At 30.3% G+C, this 21,633-nt stretch overlaps 1 protein-coding gene across 9 annotated transcripts in view; it reads right to left on the reverse strand.

The window, feature by feature from the left end:
- Nucleotides 1–21,633, reverse strand: part of LOC142329797 (dual 3',5'-cyclic-AMP and -GMP phosphodiesterase 11-like) — a 623,752-nt gene that overhangs the window by 48,451 nt on the left and 553,668 nt on the right. For all 9 annotated transcript variants that reach the window (XR_012757596.1, XM_075374625.1, XM_075374633.1 and 6 more), the window contains 6 exons: nt 21,402–21,570; nt 19,590–19,962; nt 13,792–14,382; nt 5,416–5,523; nt 3,266–3,403; nt 1,006–1,116 (listed from right to left, as the gene is read on the reverse strand). Coding sequence is in view for 8 of the 9 variants with exons in the window: in XM_075374617.1 (XP_075230732.1) it covers nt 1,006–1,116; nt 3,266–3,403; nt 5,416–5,523; nt 13,792–14,382; nt 19,590–19,962; nt 21,402–21,570 (1,490 nt within the window). In the remaining variant the exon portion in view is untranslated. The remainder of the gene's footprint in view (nt 1–1,005; nt 1,117–3,265; nt 3,404–5,415; nt 5,524–13,791; nt 14,383–19,589; nt 19,963–21,401; nt 21,571–21,633) is intronic.

Consider the following 21,633-nt stretch of genomic DNA (forward strand, 5'->3'; position numbering starts at 1 on the left):
TATCTTTAGAAAAATAAAAATATTATAGAAATACTCCCCATTCCAAAAAATAAGCATAATTAAAATAGAGAACTTAGTGCATCAGTAATTATATCTGGAAACTCATTTTTGCATAATCTGAAATTTCATCAAACATTATTTTTGCAAATAAATTATATTTATATATTATATTTTTGCACTTAAATGTTTGTGATCTCTAATTTGCTAAATCAACTAAGAACCAATAATTTATGACAAAGCTTACACAAAAACATGAACAGAAGAATGAGAATAATCTTTAGCTAAGCTCCTCCATATTTCTGCATAGGTATTATGTCTGCAAATATTTCTGAGTTGTACATCACTCAGTGATGCACTACCTGTTTCTTTTTATAGGTTCTTAAAAAAATAATCTCATAAAATCTCATATCACTGCAAGATATTATATAAGATAAATTCAGAAGGCATTGTAACACTTTTTTAATCTAAATGTATCATTTAGCAAGTCAGGTAATGTTATGCTAGCAGGATTCATAAGAAAAAACCTAAAAAGTCTCCCAATTGAAAGAAGATCCAACTTAATCCAAAGGTTATCAAATAGATTTATATTACTGTTTAAAGGATTAATCTCTTAATCTTTAGCTAAGCTCCTCCATATTTCTGCATAGGTATTATGTCTGCAAATATTTCTGAGTTGTACATCACTCAGTGATGCACTACCTGTTTCTTTTTATAGGTTCTTAAAAAAATAATCTCATAAAATCTCATATCACTGCAAGATATTATATAAGATAAATTCAGAAGGCGTTGTAACACTTTTTTAATCTAAATGTATCATTTAGCAAGTCAGGTAATGTTATGCTAGCAGGATTCATAAGAAAAACCCTAAAAAGTCTCCCAATTGAAAGAAGATCCAACTTAATCCAAAGGTTATCAAATAGATTTATATTACTGTGAAAGGATTAATCTCTTCACTAATTGCTTAACATGTAATCGCAAAAACAAAACAACTCTGGCTATAATTACCTGTACCCTGTAACATTGTATTAAAGACTGGGTGTGAGTTAATATCCTAAAGACCATATGTTCAATCGTGCTTTGTTCTTCAAATATCATCCGAGCCAGATCCAATAAGACCTAAAAATTATCAGAATAATGTGTAAGTACGAGTACAATAGACATGACATTATAAATGCACATATTTTAAAAACTCATCTCATTAATGTTTCTTTGAAAATGTGATGCAAGATGAAACATGCATGTAATAAAGTATTTATGACCATATGCAGTATGTCTGAAAAGTTACCGAACTAAATTAAATAAAAATACAGATTAAAAGATAAACGAATTTAATCACATCAACCCTCTACGTAGAACCCTTCTCTAAATATGCACGCCTTGCATCTTCGACAAAACCCATCAAATGTTCTGGAGGAATCACTTAGTGGGATCACGGACTCAATGCAAGCCCTTTGGATTGCCTGAATGTCGTTGAAAAAGCGACCTTTCATCTTTAACTTGAGTTTTGTGAACAGAAAACAGTCTGCTGGAGCCAAGTCGGGTTAATAGGGCAAGTGGGATAAGATAGTGATTTGATTTGCAGCATAATAACATATTAAAATTGTTGCTATGTGTGCCAGGGCATTGTCATGCAAGAGTTCAACTGCCCAGATCCAGTACTCGGATCGGATTCAACGAATGCAACACATCAGGTATTTCATTACTTCCAAATAGAATTTGGAATTCATGGTTTGACCAGTTGGGACCAATTTATGATGAATCAGGCCCTTTGAGTCGAAGAATGCAATTAACATCGTTTACACTCTTGATTTTTGCTGTTTGACTTTTGCCAGTCTTTGTGCTCCAGGACTCAACCAAGCAGTGGATTGACACTTCGTCTGCAGATTATATATGAAGCACCAGCTTTCATCCCCAATTACAATTGTTTGCAAAAAAATTCAAGTTATTATCAGCAGTTTCAACGAAGTCTTGAGCGCAAGAAAGACGCAACCCTGTTTTTGTTCTTCAGTGAAGAAGTGTGGAAAGAAATGAGAGCACACCTTTTGTTGGTTCATTTTTTTCTGTTAGAGTTGTACACACCACATCTTTACCGATGTTTAGCTCTTCTACTATGGCCCAAAGGGTAAGAAGAGGTTAAATTTTCCAAGCACGGCACTGTTGATATATATAATTACCCACAGTATATAACAACAGAATATAAAATTACCTAACAGTAAAGATAACAAATGCAACTTCCTTATGTAACGGACATAATTACTTTTACACAATGACGATCGGTTATGATTTTAATATTTCATAACCTTTTAATTCACATATTTTTATTTTAATGTTTTTAAATTGAAAGAAAACTTATCTCCTAAAGATAATGACCAAAAGTACTAGAGAAACACAAACAAATTGTTGGTAAGATTGATTTTCATTTTATTTTTATATAACTAAGATGAGGTTGTTCGAGCAGGAGCACGCACATTTTAACAACATTTTCATCGTAAGCAGCTGTTGATGGCCTCCCGCTTTGTTCGTCATCATCCAACAACTCTACTGTCTTTAAACCACTTTCAACATGTGAATGTTATAATACGGATGCAGCTTCGTCACCGAATGCTTGCTGTATCATAGAATAAGTTTCAACAAAAGATTTTTGAAGTAAAACACAAAATTCTATCCCATTCTCTGTTCCATGTCACAAGCTTGCACAAGTTGACATGAACACAACGTACACAGCCAAATATAACTCGAGACAAGTGACGAAATGTGATGAAATTTTGTACACACACAAATTTTGTCAGACATCGTACTACATAGATTCTTGGTTGTCCAAGAGATGGCACTACTTATATCGACTACGGAAATTTAGTTCAGGAACTTTTCAGACCTACTGTGTATATATTATCAATATTTGTTTTTATTAACTTATAATTTATTCTGAAAAAAATAAGTTCAAATAAGATAATTACAATACTAACTGAAAACTTTACAGATTAAAAGAAAAACTGTATAAAACTGAATTTAAAAAAAAAAATTGTTAATTTAATTTAAGATATATTATTACAATTTTTAAGTTGCTCAATAAAAACAATGAAAGCCTAATTTAATTATTTAGTATGATGAGTACAATGAGGTTTAATTTAAAGGAATTTTATAGTTTCAGACATACAAACTGAACAAAGAATAAAAAAAATACAACAAGCAAAGAAAATTATAATACAACAGATTAATTTTTTTAACAAATACTAAAAACATATATTTTTCACAGCAAGCATACCTGATTTCGTTTTACTTCAAGCTGACTCTTTTCATAAAGTTGGGCATTACGTAGCCCTATTCCACAGAACTGAAGATAACTGGAGAAAACCTTTTCATCATTTACAGTAAAACAAGAATCTCCATGTTTATTAATTACCTGCAAAAATAAAATTCAAAACATGGACAATTTGTATAAATAGTAAAGTATTGATTAAAAAGTAAAATTTCATTATAAAATGATAGAAAGTATTCATTTTCTAAAAATATAAAATTTCACGTAATTTGTTTCAGTAATATTATATTACTATACGCCTATTTACAGGATATTTCACCCTGGAATATGCCAAGAGTTACAAAACCATCAAGTTGTAAGGAATGCAGTATTGTTAATTATACCTGTTTTGAAATGATTAGAAAACCTCTTAGTATATAAAAAGTACTACATTTAATTTGTGATGTATTTATTGATTTAATGTTTACTGACCAATAGTGTCTGTGAATTTCATTATTTTCATGTATTAAGATCATGGTTTCTACATACTAATATGTAAAATCTTCGTATTTTGATTAATATTTTTGCATGCATCTGTTTGTAGGAGATGATTTGCAAAGGATGATTTTCTTGTGTTGCGTATAAGCTAGTATAATTTCAGTCTTTTGTATATGTGTTTAAAGCAAGTAAATTCAGATACATCTAGACACTCTAATCATGTTACATTATTCTGATAGGCATATTTCTTCTAATTACTATTTTTAACAATATAGTAACAGTATACAGCAAATACTGGAAATGACAATAGTTTCCCTGAAAGGAGTCTTTTAATAGTTTAATCAAAACATACAGTTAATTACCATGAAAAGGAAAATAAACAAGTTTCACAGAATGGTTCTGAAAAATATTAGACTAACTGTATAACATACAATCAGAAATAATCCAAAACATTTTAAAGCAAAAACAGTTGATTTACTGACCGATTAAAAAAGGCAAAAACCAAAAAAGAATTCTGTTTGAAGATTCCTTAAAAATATAACTTGTTAAACTTATGTAAAAAAAAAACAGCTGAAGCCAAAGTTTTAACATCTTAAAAAATTGATGAATTTTTTTTTTTTTTAATTAATAAAAATCATATATGGCAAGTGCTTTGTTGGGAACTCATAAATAACTGGTGTGAACAGAAGTAAAAGGGCATACACTTTGTGTTCAAAAAGAAGATAATTTACAAAATTATTCATGGGAAAAAATGTAACTCTTCAACATCATTGGAAAAAAAGAAAACATGGGTCAATAATTTATGCAATTTTATTGATGAAGAGGTTTTCAGATGATATTAGATCCAGTAGGAATAACTTATCAGTTTTATATAAAGTCAAAAAAAGTTCAATAAAAATATTTTAGCAAGAATATTCTTGAATAAAATTCACTTAAGTGTAAATTAATATTTTCATAATAACTCCAAATATGTACACAACATTTAGCCTGAAAAGCCACAAAAAAATGAAATAGATTTAGAAATGGTACGTTAGAAATAGATATATAAATATTTTATTTTTTTTAAATTAAGAATTTAAAAAGTGGTAATATATAAATTTTGTGTTCTTTTTGACTGCAACAAGTATAAAAGTCATTCTTATTAAAATAGACATGCTAATTATACTTGGCAGCCAGATGGTGCAATTGTTAGAATACCGTTTTCTAAACCATTAAGTCTTGGGTTTAATTTCTGGCTAGGTATGGCATTTTTTCACCTATTATTTCATTCATTTCATTTTCCTCATTAAAATATGCAAAAGCATTATCAAGATTTTAAAAAAAAGAAAAAAGTTGAAGACAGCAAATCTCAGGATTGCCTATTACATCAATATTAAAAAAAATCAGTATTTTCTTCAGCCCATACCTCCATTTTGTTCTGCTGGCCATTAGTAGACTCATGAATGCAGCAGTCAATGCTACTTAAAAAATAATGACACTAAACTAAAATTGACAACTGAATGAAGACCACTAATTAACACACACTGGTTTCATGCTCAATTCCCAGCAAGGATCTAACATATTTTCAGTGATCATTTCATCTTTTTCATTAAATTATAGTAAAAGCATGTTTACAGTCATAATAATAAAAAAGGGACTTAAATCAGATTACCTACCACACAGATCTAATAATGACATACCTGAGCAACACCAATTACTTCTCCATTGCAATCTTTGATAGGCATACAGAGAAGTGTTCTAGTTTTGTACCCAGTTTTTACATCAATATCATGGTTGAAACGCCCATCCTAGAAACAAAGTAATACAATAAAAAATGCATTTTTTATATCTTTCTTAACAGTAGGAGTTCACAAATATCTTATTAATAATAACTGAGCAATAACAAAATAAATTTATTTGGTTAAATAAAACTAGATAACTGAATATTTTGGGTTGCCCTTAGAAAATATTTTTATGAGTATTGGGCAACTACTTCATGGATTTTTCCATTCCTTTTGAAAATAAATTTGTAGAAAATACAAGAAATCACTAACTGATAAAACCAAGTGTTATAAATTAACTTTTTTATAAAATTATAACAAGAAATTGTCATTATTAAAAAAAACCCGACCACTAAAAAAATACATTTTAAAGAGATGTTACAATATATTGTCACGTGTTCTCAGTTCGACAAGGATATAGAGAGATAGCACACAAAATAATTTTTTATAAATACAATTTATTACACTTCAGTAATTTATAAAGTACAGAACAGTAATTCTGTATTAAATACAAAATTAATTTATTAGCAATTAAATTTTAAATACCAAACACAATTATAATCTACCAAAAAATGAATAGTAACTAATATAAACTAATATTGAAATAAGAACAAGATAACAATAGAACAAAAATCTACAAATCATACAATTCACTTTATACAATTTACTGTATTATTCACTTTTACAATTTACAAAAGAACTAACCCTACTCTTTACAAATGAAGAGAATACTGTCACTTTCACTCACCGAACACTGTTCACAAATAACTCGCCTAACAACTTCTTGTTTTCAACCACTGTCTAAAATTGAATACTCATGATGCACTCTTCACGTGTTTAATACCAAATACTTACAGTGATCACTTTTATCGCACACTGCACTGAACTCAGACTTAAAAAAACTACTGTCTCCAATGCTGGTACCAAGCAACATTTATGTCTCCTATACAGCAGAACCAGAACCCAACCATCCATCCTTTTGATTATTTAAGCATAATCTTCACTGTCTGCATCTTCTACTACACTTTTCTACAAAGAATTCCTTTGTTGTTTCTTCTAGATTCTCTTTTTTATTTTATCACTCTTTCTTCTTTCTGGAAGCTTTTCTACCTGTTACAATATCTTTAAACTATCACAAAAAATGCAGACACTTTCTTTCATTAAACTTTCCTTCAGTAGAAATAAATAAATAATTTTCAACTGAAAATCCTCAATTTCAGAGAGGGTTAAATACATACACTTACATGACCATAAATGTACACTTTTTGCACAATTAAACTCCATCACTATTTTTCTACTGCAGTTTATTACCGTTCTACCAGGAATGAAAAGATCAAACAATTCTCATAAGACATTTTACACCCTTAAATATAAGATACATTTCTACAGTGCAAGTTCAACAAAAGTAATAAAAGCTATTTCATGATAAATAATAGTAATTATTAAGATTTACTTACCAATTTTTTATTCATTATTCACTTTATATTATTGACATCGAGTAAAAACAAAATGGATATTTTAGAAAATCAAATATTAAATAAAGTAACAGAATATTTCAAAATAATGTAATTGTTTCTTCCAAAGGGCCTTTTTGAGATAATTAGCAGCATGTTCTTCAGTAGAGTTCTCGTAGCAATGTTCTTAATGAACCTATTCTAAAGAGGTTTGAAAAATCTTTAAGTATGTAGGCAAATTTATTTTATTCTACTATAATGAAGAAGATGCTGCTAAGTAGCTCCTCCAGTAGAAAACTCCCATGTTTTGAAACCTAGCTGTTTGACATACCATAGTTTTAAGGTGTTAGATTTTATAATCTTGTTTAATGAAACAAACTAAACATTAGTAGTAATAATGGTATTTTATAATAATATTTTGACAGTAACATATTTTGTTAGTCTGTATTATATAAAATTGTAACATATTAATTACTAATCATTTTACAGAAATTAATCTTTTTAACATGTAAACTGGAGTTATTACCACCAGGCCAAAGTATCTGAATTTTTGTGACTTTCTTACATTTCCACAATTTCTTACTTTCTTACACTTGCTTCTGGCATCACGAGACACTATTTGCTTACACCACAGGAGCAACCTTTATTAGAATTAAATTTCAGCAGTTCTTATCCTTGAGGTACAGAATCAGGACTGTCATTCCAGTCCGTACTTGTCGCCTCAGTCAAGTAGGCATTCTATGATACATCCAGCTATTGGTGGCTACATGAACTTTAAGTTAAATGACAACGTACTGTAGGTTAACTAAACAAACACCAAATAAAGTATTCAATATGGCTAGTCGTTTTTGAGAACATAAGAACCGCTTTTAAAGTATTACAAATTTTTTTATTAACTTTTCCTAATCTGTAATAAATTCATCAAAATAAAAGCATTAACATTTTTAATAGAAATGCATGAAAGTTTATTATCAATATATATCATTATCACATTAATCATTTTTTAATATTGATACCTCTAAAGACATTGGTTAAAAAAATAAAAATAATGGTGACATAAGCAAAAGTATATGAAAATGTATTACAAATATCAGTGTTATGAATTTTTAATGGCAATTAATAGTTTTTAAACCAAAAATATGAAAATTTTTAAAACATTAGTTACTTCTTGTTAAATTAAAATGAAAACGTTAAGTACAATCATATCTGATGAAGTTAAGACATAATAAAAAATCCATCGCAAAACAAAAATCATAAAAAAACTAGTTCAACTTCTAATGGTAATCATTGCAACAGTCTAAGCAAAGGCCAGGTTTCTTCTCACAATCATCAGAGTAACTGATGACCCGTTTAGCTTTTTTATGAGCTTCTTTGCTGCTCAAACTTTGACACAAGTTTGAGCATCCGAAGCATAATTTGCACTTCTTTCTTCTAGTACCTTCTGGTCAAACAAATGTGTGAATACATATTTGACTTAGGGTTGGAGTTATTTCAGCTTTTTGTCCGGAAAGCAGTTTAGCCAGTGATCGGCAAAAGTTTATTACTAAACAATTCTTAGACGTAGCTATTTTGTTATAGACGTACCATGAGCTGAGCACAGCAGTTCCCCCAGTTCAAACATTACTTTTCAGTATCATCTATTTGATTTTTTTCAGAACTGAATAATAAGCAGACATCTGATTGCTCAGGTCAACAGCTTTATTGCTTGATTGTAATCCAAGATGCACTTAGGATTTCTGATCTCTTCAATTTTAGGTAGATTTCATAAGAAAGCCACCTATTGTAATGGGTACCATGATTCGACTTCTGGAAAATTGTAACATATCTTCACATCCCCCAGATCCCAAAACCACTGTCAGCTCAAAAAAAAAAACATATATATATATATATATATATTTCACATTCTTGTGGACATGATAACTGCCATAATTTTGTGCCAATCACTTTCAAACACTTCCTTAAAAATAACTCATCCCAACATCTCAGTGGAGTTTGTTAATGGTCAAAATCGGACCGTGGGGGTGGAAATGGGGGCTTTTTGAAAAAACAAGTAAATACTGCACATGTCTGAATTTTAAGTAAAGTTTTTACTTCAGAAGTGATACAGAAAGTTACTGTTTAAGGAATAAGCTACCTATTCAAGACAATTCACAATGAGTTGCAATAATGAAGTATAGTAAGAGAAACATTACACCAATCATTTGATGAATACTAGGATTGTGAACAAGATTTAACAACCTACCTCTCCCTAATAATCTCACGTGTTTATAAAAAAAATTGGCTCATATAATAATAATATGAAATAGACAAACAAAAAATTTTCTCACTTACTTTTGGGTGGATATTCTTGGGAAAATTAGTATATACCCTAATTTACACATACAATTTCAGTACATGCCAACTACCCTAAATTTATCTACAACAGTAGTAAAAACAACTTTATACATGAATTAAGAACTGTTAACATTATTAATCACTAAATAAAGGTAATAAAACATTTAAGCAAAAAAAAGCATGCAGTGTATATGTGTAATTTTTTTTCTAATATCAATCTTTCGAGAATGGTATTCCTCTGCATTACACAAATTATATTAATCCGATCAACATAAGTACAGAATAATAAAATAAAATAAAATAGGATGACACCTACCTTATACCATAATTCAAGCAAGAGCACTTTCGTGAGTCCCCCGCATCATCAGTTGCTCTATATAATTTTTCAAATCATTCGTACCAAATTACACATTAAGGTTGAAATTAAAAATCCTACACTACACATAAGATTTAAAATTGTTAAAAGATCCTTTACCAAATTAAAACTAAAATTTTTTTTTTTTAAATTAAAATTAAAAATTGTATATATATAAAAAAATATGAAGTCATTTAATAAAATTACATTAAAAATTTAAAATTACAATCAATAATAAAAACAAAATAGAAATCATGTGGACTAGTTAGCCAAAGTTATGTGACTGTACAGAGTTGAAATATTATGAACTATCAATGCCTAAAGAAGTGCTGCTATCTACAGCAGTTTTTATGATTGTCATCTCATAACCTGAATGTGGGTTGATCAAATTAAATTTATTTTTATATTATATATATATATATATATATATATATATATATATATCTTTCTAAAATGTCAAAAACCCTATTATTTGTATTAATATTGTATTTTTTAATTTCCAGTGTTTCCAAATTTGTATGAATATTGGATATTGAATGTATATTATTAATAAGATAATCAGAAATGTTATAGAAACCCAATTTTTTACTTTTATGTTATCAAAAGTGTTCATCAAATCTAATTTTAAAGGATATAGTGATTTTACCTGTATAAATATGGTAATAATCATTGCACTTAATTTTATAAATAGAACACAAATTGTGTAAACCGCATAAAGCAGTACATGTATTATTTTTTAAATGTTTTATTAATTGGTTATTTGTCTGGTATGCAGGTTAAATAAATTTTTATCATAAACCATTTTTATGTTTTCAACAATATTATCAGTATATACATATTTTAAATAAACATTGTCAATTTTTTGTGTTATTTATTGGTATTAAATATGTATTATGGTAATTTTTGACATTTGTTTTTTGTATATATTATCTACAAAAGATTCATTATAAGCATTATATTTAACAATTTGTTTTATAATATCTATTTCTTTATTTAATTTATTATTATTTCCATTATACTTTGTGTTAATTGATTGCTCTTACAACCATGTTCATATATGTATTAAGTTTGTGTGACTACGGATGATTTGAGTATCAATGTATGGTGGTTTAGGTGGTTGTAGGTTTCCTATGTACTGAAGTTATAAATTGATTATTTTTATTCTTATTAACTATTTCAATACCAACATCTAAGTAATTTATTCTCCTATTTTTATCAATTTCAAAAGTAAATTTCTATTCATTATGATAAAAATTTAACTTGTTCAAAATTACTAAATGTTTGTTATATGTAACGGTATTATAGACCACAAAAATATCATCAACATACCTAGTCCAAAGTAAAATATCATGAACATACTTATGTTCATTACTATGTTCATCATTATGTTCATGTTGCATTACTTAATGCAACAAACAATTTTACTTTCAAAACTTAAAATAATTCTGTTGGCAAATATTTCTAATAACAACAATAATATTATCAATAAATAAAGGTCTTCATGACTGTGTTAATTTATTTTTTTTATTTTGCTGATTGTTTCATATATGGGTATGCTATGGTACATGTTACTAATATCACAACTAGAAACCGGATTATAAGCATTTGCATATTAAGCCCATTCTCACTGGTTATTACATATTTTCCTTAAAATCTAGTGATGATGTATATTTTTTTCTATATTTACAATATTTTTCAGTAGGGTACCTTGTTAATAAATGAAATCTTACATTATAGCCAGCCAAACTTATTAGCTGCACAGCTCTTGAGCGCACTTAGCAGCCACGCATCTATTGTTTTGGTAGGATATTATTATGAGGCCAAGTAAAACACAGACTCACACGAGACAAGGACGGATGATACCGTTCTGCGTCGGGGACATCTACTGCAGCACTCCTTCCACTAGGCAACTAAATTACGCATGTTATTGTTGATGTGCTCATTGCATCAGTTTAGTTTTTTATTTATTTGCGCAAAGTTTAATGTGTACCATGCCTCCCAAAAAAAGTGTCTCTTCGTGGATAGCTGAGTATCCTGAAACATTTACATACGACGGAAATGTTTTATACTGTCAAGTTTGCGACAAAAATATTTCATGCACAAAAAAGTTTCAAATAGTCTAGCATGTCAAGACAAGTCTTCATATCGCAAGATTGCAAAAGAAAGGCCCACGGCAAAAACTTATAACAGCAACAACTAGCAGTGATTTCACTTCCAACGGTAAACTAAAAAACCACTTTAGCATGAATTTATGTGAAGCATTACTTACAAGTAATATTCCTCCTCACAAACTTGCAAATCCTACCTTCAAAAAATGTCTGCAAAAATACTGCTTGAATCAAAATATACCAGATGAATCAACATTGCGTATAAATTATATACCAACAATTTACCTACATGTTCTGAAAGAAATATGCAATGAACTCAAAGATAGCCTTATTTGGATTTAAGCTGATGAAACTACCGACAGTTGTGGCCATTACATTTTAAATTTAATTGTCGGTGCATTAAAACTAGAACCTTCTTCTAACTATTTGGTGGCCTCAAAGACCTTGAAAAGACAAATCATTCTACGATCAACAGATTTGTGAATGAGAGTATTAAAAAACTATTTCCTGAATCTTCTGCAGATGAAAGAGTGTTTATATTTCTCTCAGACGCTGCTCCCTATATGATCAAGGCAGCCAAAGCCCTTCAAGTATTTTATCCCAATTTGATTCGTGTGAGGTGCTTTACTCACAGAGTACATCGACTCGCTGAAGAAGTATGATCCATGTTTGGAAATGTAAATAAATTGGTTTCATCAACAAAGAGTGTTTCCTGCTTGCAATAATGCCTGTAAAGAAAAACTGCCAAATGTGCCTTTACCTCCCAAACTAGTGATAACTCAATGGGGAACATGGATTGAAGCAGTACTGTTTTACAATGAACATTTTGGGGCCATCAAAGGTGTAGTAAATGACTTCCATAGTGGAAAGGTTAAGGCAGTTTGTCAGTCCAAGGAGGCATTTAACGATTGTAGTATTTAAAAAAACATAGCTATGATTGGCACTCATTTTTTCCACATACTTGCAAGTATTAAAAACCTTGAAACTCAAGGTTTGGCATGGACTGAATCTATTAAGTTAATGAATAAAATCCACCAAATCAATTCCACATTACCAGAAGTATTCCTGTATAAACTTAAAAAAAATTTGAAAACATTTTTAACAATAACTCAGACTTTGAACTTTTGTATCGAATTAATAGTTTTTTATTAATGGGACGGGTGAACTTTTCTCAGAAACAATAAGTGCTAACGTAGCACTCAAATTCAAATACTGCACAGTTACCTCAGTGGATGTGGAATGATCTTATCCACTTATAAAATATTTTGAGTGATCGAAGACACAATCTTATTACCGAACATTTGGAACAGTACCTGATTGTTTACATTTACAAAAGTAACAAAATGTTAAGTAATTGTTAATTATCAAATTTATTGATATGTTATTCAACTACTTACTAATTGTATACTGATTTTTAAATAAAAAAAAACTAAACATTACTATTTTTTTTATTATTTAAAGTTGCATATTTTGACACTTTTCATGCAAATTTAAGGATTTTTCATGCATATTTCAAGCTTTTCATGTTGCATAGAATCCGGTCTCTAATCATAACAAACCATCCTGGTATTATCCCCAATTTTTAAGTCATTAAATTAATTTACAAGTTTGTATCCATTCTTTATATTATACTTATAATCTAAATTCATTTTGATTCTAAGTATTTTATCTATTATTTTTAATTTTAATTTTTTTTGTAATTTTTAGTTTTAATTTCTGTTTTGATTTTAATTTGGTAAAGGATCTTTTAATAATTTTAATTTTAAATCTTATGTATAGTATAGGATTTATAATTTCAATTTTAATGTGTAATTCGATACAAATAATTTGAAAAATTATATAGAGCAACTGATGATGCGAGGGACTTGTGAAAGCACTCTTCCTTGAATTATGGAATAAGGTAGGTGTCATCCTATTTTATTATTCTGTACTTAGGTTGATCAGATTAATATAATATGTATTATAAATATATATATATATATATATGTTTTATAAACAAAGAATTTTAAAAATACAAATATGTCAGAAATTTGAATATGCTAACCTTATACGCATCAGGAATGTTGACTGGTTCTCCACTCTCAGCAACAAACCCAACAATACCCATACCCCATGGTATCCTGATTTCTTCTTTTTTTTCCATTTCTTGAAGAGTTGATCTTGAACACACATCAAACAGTTTTGAAACAAGACACCGAGATGAATGACAGCCCTGGTTGTTACGAATGTTTGTAGTGGATGTGCTGAATGTGGCAGACTGTTCATGTACAGAACCTGTATTTGTTGAGCCAATTACAGGTGATCCGACCACAACATTACCGGCATTAGGAGAAGTGATGTTTGGTGGAGGTGTTGTACTAAGCTCTGGCCTTGCAGGCTCCTCAATACTGATACACCCAACAGGCCCTGGTCCTTGTCGGATATGATTACTTGAACTGTGGTTATGACTGTTATTAATACTGGTTGTAATGTTATGGGGTAGTGAACCTGTGAAGGGCTGTTTTGGAACAGAAGGTTCTCTCTCTCCCTGGACTAGAAATAATGATCCTCGGTCAGCATGAAGCAAAGTACTCACATTCTGTAGGATCTTATGACATAGTGAACGAACGTCCAATTCATTACATATGTCTTTCACCTGGAACAAACAAACAAATTAACGTGATGTCTTTTCTACTACAGTAATAATAATGATATCAAACACTAGATAGCAGAGTCAAGACACTAGATGAAGATCAGTTTGGCTTTATCTAGCGCGTGATTGCATGAAATATTAACTCTCAGATTAATCTTAGAAAACAGTCTGAAGAAATAAACCAACATTCCTGACATTAATCTATTTTGAGGAGACACTCAGTGTGTAGAGAATAAAACATTTTTAAATTTAACAGAAAATATGATTTATAAATAAGCGGAAGTTTTATTTTTGTATCCAATATAAGAATCATACAGTTATGATAAGAATTGGCAATTCAGAAAATCAAGCTTCAGCACAGAAAGGTTTATCACAAATGTAATCCTCCTGCTTCTTTTCAACTCATATACTGAAGTTATTAACAATCTGAAAAAAAGGTATGCATAATAAAGAATAAATCATGGATAAAGAAATTAACAACAAAATAGAATAAGATTTCCTTATGCTACTGTTCTTTAAGCTCATAATAAAAATGAGGTACAAATAAGGAAAAATATCTGTTTATTGGTAGGAAGGAAACTTAATGCAAATTACACTAAAGACAAAAAACAAACTGTAATATAAAGCGCAAATTATGACAGGACAACATAACACAAATTTTTTAGATCGCTTACTTAACCAGAACAATTAAAAAGGAGGTCAAGAAATATATCAAAAGCAGTTTTTTTTTGTCTTTCATTTGGATGGTTTCATGCAGGTATCCAAGATTCCCTATCTAATGCTAGTTGTTTCATTTTGGTAAACCCCCTACATCCCTAACACTTTCTTTTACATAGTCAAAACATTGCCTGCACAATTTTTTTCCCTTCTACCTGTACCTCCAACATTAAAGCGACTATTCAGGATGCCTTAATATGTGGCGTATAAGTCTGTCACGTCTTTTAACTATATTTTTCCAAATGCTTCTTTCTTCATCGATTTGCCGCAACACCTCTTCATTTGTCACTATCCACCCATCTGATTTTTAACAATCTCCTATAGCACCACATTTCAAAAGCTTCTAATCTTTTCTTCTCGGGTACTCCGATCATCCAAGTTTCACTTCCATCTAAAGGTACACTCTACTCCGATCGTCCAAGTTTCACTTCCATCTAAAGCTACACTCCAAACATATACTTTCAAAAATCTTTTCCTGAAATTTAAATTAATTTTTAATGTAAAAAAATTATATTTCTGACTGAAGGCTCGTTTCGCCTATGCTATTTCGCATTTTATATTGCTCCTGCTTAGTCCATCTTTAGTAATTCTACTTCCCAAATAACAAAATTCTTCTACCTCTGTAATCTTTTCTCTTCCTACTTCTACATTCAGTTGTCCATCTTTGTTATTTCTACTACATTTCATTACTTTTGTTCTGTTCTTGTTTATTTTCATGAGGTAGTTCTTGTATAGGACTTCATCAATACCATACATTATTCCTTCTAAATCTTTTTTATTCCCAGCTAGAATTACTACATCATCAGCAAATCGTAGCATCTTTATCTTTTCACCTTGTACTGTTACTCCAGATGTACATTGTCCTTAAATATCATTAACTGTTAGTTCTATGTAAAGATTAAAAAGTAACAGGGATACAGAACATCCCTGTCGGACTCCTTTTCTTATTACGGCTTCTTTCTTATGTTCTTCCATTATTACTGTTGCTGTTTGGTTCCTGTAAATGTTAGAAATTATTCTTCTATCTCTGTATTTGAACCCTAATTTTTTAAATGCAAAACATTTTATTCCAGTCTACGTTATCAAACACCTTTTCTATCTATAAATGCCAAGTATATTGGTTTGTTTTTCTTTATTCTTCCTTCTACTATTAATCTGAGCCCTAAAATTGCTTTTATGTCCCCTATACTTTCCCTGAAACAAAATTAGTCTTCTCCTAACATTTCTTCCACTCTCCTCTCAATTCTTCTGTACAGAATTCTAGTTAAGATTTTCGATGCATGGCTAGTTAAGCTAATCGATTTGTATTCTTCACATTTATCTGCTCCTGCTTTCTTTGGTATCATGATTATAACACTCTTTTTGAAGTCTGACAGAACTTCCCCTTTTTCATAAATATTACATACCAGTTTGTGTAATCTATCAATCGCTTCCTTACCTGCACTGTGCACTAACTCTACAGATATTCCGTCTATTCCACGAGCCTTTTTGCCATTCAAATCTTTTAATGTTCTCTTAAATTCGCATCTCAGTATTGTTTCTCCCCTTTCATCCTCTTTGAGTTCCTCTTCTTTCTCTATAACACCATTTTCTAATTTATTTCCTCTATATAAATCTTCAATATATTACACCCACCTATCGACTTTGCCTTTCGTATTATAAATCGGTGAACAATCTTTGTTTAACACATTCTTAGATTTTAATTTATTACGCCAAAATTTTCCTTAACTTTCCTGTATACACCGTCTATTTTACCAAAAATTTTCACCAAAATTTTCCTTAACTTTCCTGTATACACCGTATACAAGAGAAATGTTCATTTCTCTTTCCATTTCTGAACACTTCTTTAATCCACTATTCTTTCGCTACTTTGCACTTCCTGTTTATAGTATTTCTTAATTGTCGACAGTTCCTTTTACTTTCTTCATCACTGGCATTCTTATATTTTCTATGTTCATTCATCAGCTGCAATATATCATCTGAAATCCAAGCTTTTCTACCAGTTCTATTTGTTCTGCCTAAGTTTGCTTCTGCTGATTGCGAATTTCTGTTTTAACATTCTCCCATTCTTCTTGTACATTCTCTACCTTATCTTTTTTACTCAGACCTCTTGCAATGTCCTCCTCAAAAATAGTCTTTACCTCCTCTTCCTCAAGCTTCTCAAAAATTCCACTACACCTTTTCTTCAGGTTTTCTTCCGTTTTTAAACCCCAATCTACATTTCATTATCACTACATTATGTTCGCTATCAATGTCTGCTCCAGGGTAAGTTTTGCAGTCGATGAGTTGACTTTTAAATCTTTGCTTAACTATGATATAATCAATCTGATATCTTGCAGCATCACCTGGCTTTTTCCATGTGCATATTCTATTATGATTTTTAAACTGGGTGTTGGCAATAACTAAATTAAACTTTGTGCAAAACTCTATAAGTCAGTCCCCTCTTTCATTCCTTTTGCCCAGCCCGTATTCTCCCATTATATTTCCTTCCTTGCCTCTTCTAATGCTTGCATTCCAATTTCCAACTACTATTAAATTTTCATCATCTTTTATATGTATAATTGCTTCGTCAATTTCTTCGTATACACACTCTACATCATCATCATCATGGGCACTTGTAGGCATATAGACAATAATATCTCTTCCCTATCTTCTTGTTCATTACGAGACCTACTCCTACCTACTCATTATTTGAAGCCGAGTTAATTATTCTAAAATCACCTGACCAAAAGTAATTTTCCTCTACTCAACGAACCTCGCTAATTCCTACTACATCTACATTTATCCTATCCATTTCCCTCTTTAAATTTTCTAAACTACCAACCTTTTTTAGACTTCTAAGATTCGACGCTCAGACTTGTAGAATGTTATTTTTTAATTTTCTGGTGACCCCTTCCTTAGTAGTTCCCAAGTGGAGATCCGAACATAGAACTAATTTACCAAGGAAGGCGCCTCCGTCTTTGTTATATGAAAATGCAGAGCTACATTTTCTTGGAAAAAAAGCAGCTGTAGTTTTCCATTGCTTTAAGCTGTGCAGTACTCAGAAGACTGAGTGATGTTGAAATGACTGTTTAAGTCATCCTGACCTATCCCCTTAACAACTACTGAAAGAGCTGCTGCCCTCTTTAAGGAATAATTCCTTAGTCTGGCTCTCAACAGGTACCTCTCCTATACGGTTGCACCTTCGGTTCAGCTACTCTGTATCTCTGAGCACTCAAGCCCCCTCACCATCAGCAAGGTCTCAGGATTCATAGAGGGAGTAAAAGCAGTTAGCACAAAATAAGGAGACCTTTATGGTAAAATCACTTTGTTGGTATCAATGAAAATGAGGAATAAAAAAAAAATTTTTTTTTTTATGTTTGTGCTTTGTGGTAATGAAAATTGGGCAGTAAGACTGCCAGATAAGACAATGAATAAAGTCTTTTGATATCCAGTAGTATAGAAGAATGTCAAAAGCTATGCAGATAAAATTAATGTCATCAAAATTTATTTTGATAAGATTGAAAATAGGGAGATTTGGGATAAACTGGAAAAAGAAGCTATATTAAAACCTTCACCTAAAGAAATACTATCCATATTAAAAACATACATTAAGACAGCAAATGGTGAATAGTTTAATAATGGGTGTAGAACGTAAAACTCCAAGATGTAACATAACAATACATAAATCTTTAAAGGTGAAGACAAATCAAATATGTTGAGACTAGTAAATAAATGGGAAGTTTTCATGGACAAACCAAGTAACTGATAACAAAAGATAAACAAACATAATGTTGGTCCTATATCATAACTTTACACAATTCTTAAATTTGTAATCTTTCTTCATAATGCAGGTTTACCTCTCAATTAATTTCATCAAAATATATCTCTAGTATATTATAAAATTAAGCACATTTTAACAAGGAAAGGCAACTGTTGCTTTTCAGCACATACAGCAACAATTAGACTTTAATTACTAAAAAATCAATTTATGTTTCTTTCTATTACTTGAAACTCTGGAGAACTATGGTAGATATCATAGCATGTTTTTGGTATTTATAGACCTAATTTTCAATATAGCTGCTTTGTTATGCCTAAGTTGATGTATTGTACGCGTTACTGTAATTTCAACTACTGTAACAGTTGATACAATCAAGTCATTCATTATATGTATGAAATTATCTTAATGTCTGCATTTTATTTTTTCTATAAAAGTACTGATCTTATAAAAAAGAGAGATTCAATTATATTACATGAATTAAACGATAACGAAATTAATAATTCAAATTTTTTCAACACAGGATATTATTTCATGTGATTTACAAAGTAAAGATCTATGTGCTGATAGTAGTTAATGAGCCATAAAAGCTTACACTTGGAACAAGACAATTCCAGCAGAAAATAAAACTTATAATTTTATTTTGACAAGATTCCTGTTAACACCCAGTACTATTTAGATAGTCGTTTTTAAACACATAAATTTTTTGACAACAATACATAATCAAAATACATACCAATTCAAATATGAGTTCTTTTTCATCAAGATGCCTGAGATCTGTTCTGGACCGCCTTTGGGTACGGTTTTGCGATGAGGAGTTGTTGTTACTGTTGGTACCCTGCGTAGCAGTTACCTCAGACATAGGACTAACAGAAAGGAATGTTGGAGTTCCATCAATTGTATTTACAATAGGTTTGAGAAGCCCTCCACGTTCAAACTCATGAGCTGAGATCTTCCGTACTGGAGTAGTGGCACCAGAACTGGCCCTTGATGCTGGACATGGCATCTGTTGTTGAACAGGAGAACCAAGATCACAGCACCCACCGGACGAACCCGTTGGGGTGGCATGCGACACCAGCCAAGCATCCACAACATGTCGAGTTGCTTTCCTAAATAAAACCAAGAAGACTTCAACAATTGCAAATTTAAATTTTTACATTATCTGTTACAATTTAACAATTTCAACAAAATTCTAAAACCACATTTATGAAAATAAAGAATGTATGAACACATCAACGCACAGAAGCACATATAATAAATTCCATAAATCACAAGAATATTGATGATAATTATATTCTACAATCAAAACAGATTTTTCAGTCTACATCAACATCTGAACTAGTCAATTACATATCACACTTACTGATAAACAAAAAAATTATCACAAATTATTTCCCAAAAGATAAGCTACACTTGCATGAAAAATAACTTGTAAAATTCAAATGATACTAGTGACCTTTGGTCAAGGTAAACAATGATAACAGCTGGCCTATGTGGTGCGAGTGGTAGCGTCTTAGCCTTTCATCTGGAGGTCCCGAGTTCAAATCCCCATCAGGCAAGGCATTTTCACAAAAATTAGCATTCATCTCACCCTCTGAAGAAATACCTAATGGTGATCTCTGAGGTTTAAAAAAATCATAAAAATGAAATAAAAGATTTTACAGATTCACGTAAAATATTAATCTTCCTGATTTTTTTTCCAACCATAATAAGGATTATTTTGGAAAGGGTTGTTTTATAATTTATTATTTCTGAATTAAAAGAAAACAAGCTTTTAACTTTAATCCAGAAAAATACAGAATGTTAAGTGATCAAACCAATCAAATGCATCATTAAAAAGACTGTGCAGTCCATATGAAAAATTAACATCACAGTATAATCAATACCAGTGAAATAATTTAATTTGTTTTTTTTTTTTTCAGGAATGAGACTTTTTCCAATATTTTGTAAAAATGACAATTAACAGAACAGAGATTAAACTGTTTAATGGAATAAGATTAAACCTTTTAAAAACAACAAACATAGAGAAAACAAGGAACACATTTTGTTCAGTAACTTATTACTTCCATAAAATATTTTGAATTATTATTTTTTAAATAATGAAAAATACATTAAATCAATATCAATACTCTGACTTATAAGAATGATTTAATTCTTTTTGGAGAACAACTGCAGTGTATTTTTGAGATCAATAATTTCATTCAATCACTCCCTACTTTTTATTTTTCAAAATATCTATATTCCAACAAAAAATTGCAATAAAATTTTTTTAAATATTAACTTTCAAATCCTAACATTGTTATTCAATATCAAAAAATTGTTAATACGAAATGTTAATTGTTAATATGATAACTGACAAATATGCAGCTTAAATCAGTGCAAATGCAATCATTAATAATAAAGTGATTAATCGCAGACTGATAATAAAGTTTAAACTGTTATTAAAAGTCAATATTAAAAGCAAAAAGGTAATAATACAAACACAATCATATAGTTATTGTGCATTAACAACCCTAGCTAGTTATTGTAAGTTAGTTATTAAACTGACCTGATAAAATAGTCTTGAACAAAGTCAGGATGTTCATCAAGCCAAGCCTCCATGCGTGCATACTCTGGATTATAATACTGACAGTGACCAGCTTCACCTCCAGGAGGTGCTACTGGTGTCGTCTCTGCAGTCATCTTCACCTCCTCACCTCCAGTCCGTACATGCAATCCTAAATTTTAAGTAAAATATATTAACCATAATCAAGTATTAGCTGTTACAATAAATTTTACAT

The sequence above is a fragment of the Lycorma delicatula genome, chromosome 1, assembly GCF_047948215.1.
Source record: "Lycorma delicatula isolate Av1 chromosome 1, ASM4794821v1, whole genome shotgun sequence".
Taxonomy (NCBI): domain Eukaryota; kingdom Metazoa; phylum Arthropoda; class Insecta; order Hemiptera; family Fulgoridae; genus Lycorma; species Lycorma delicatula.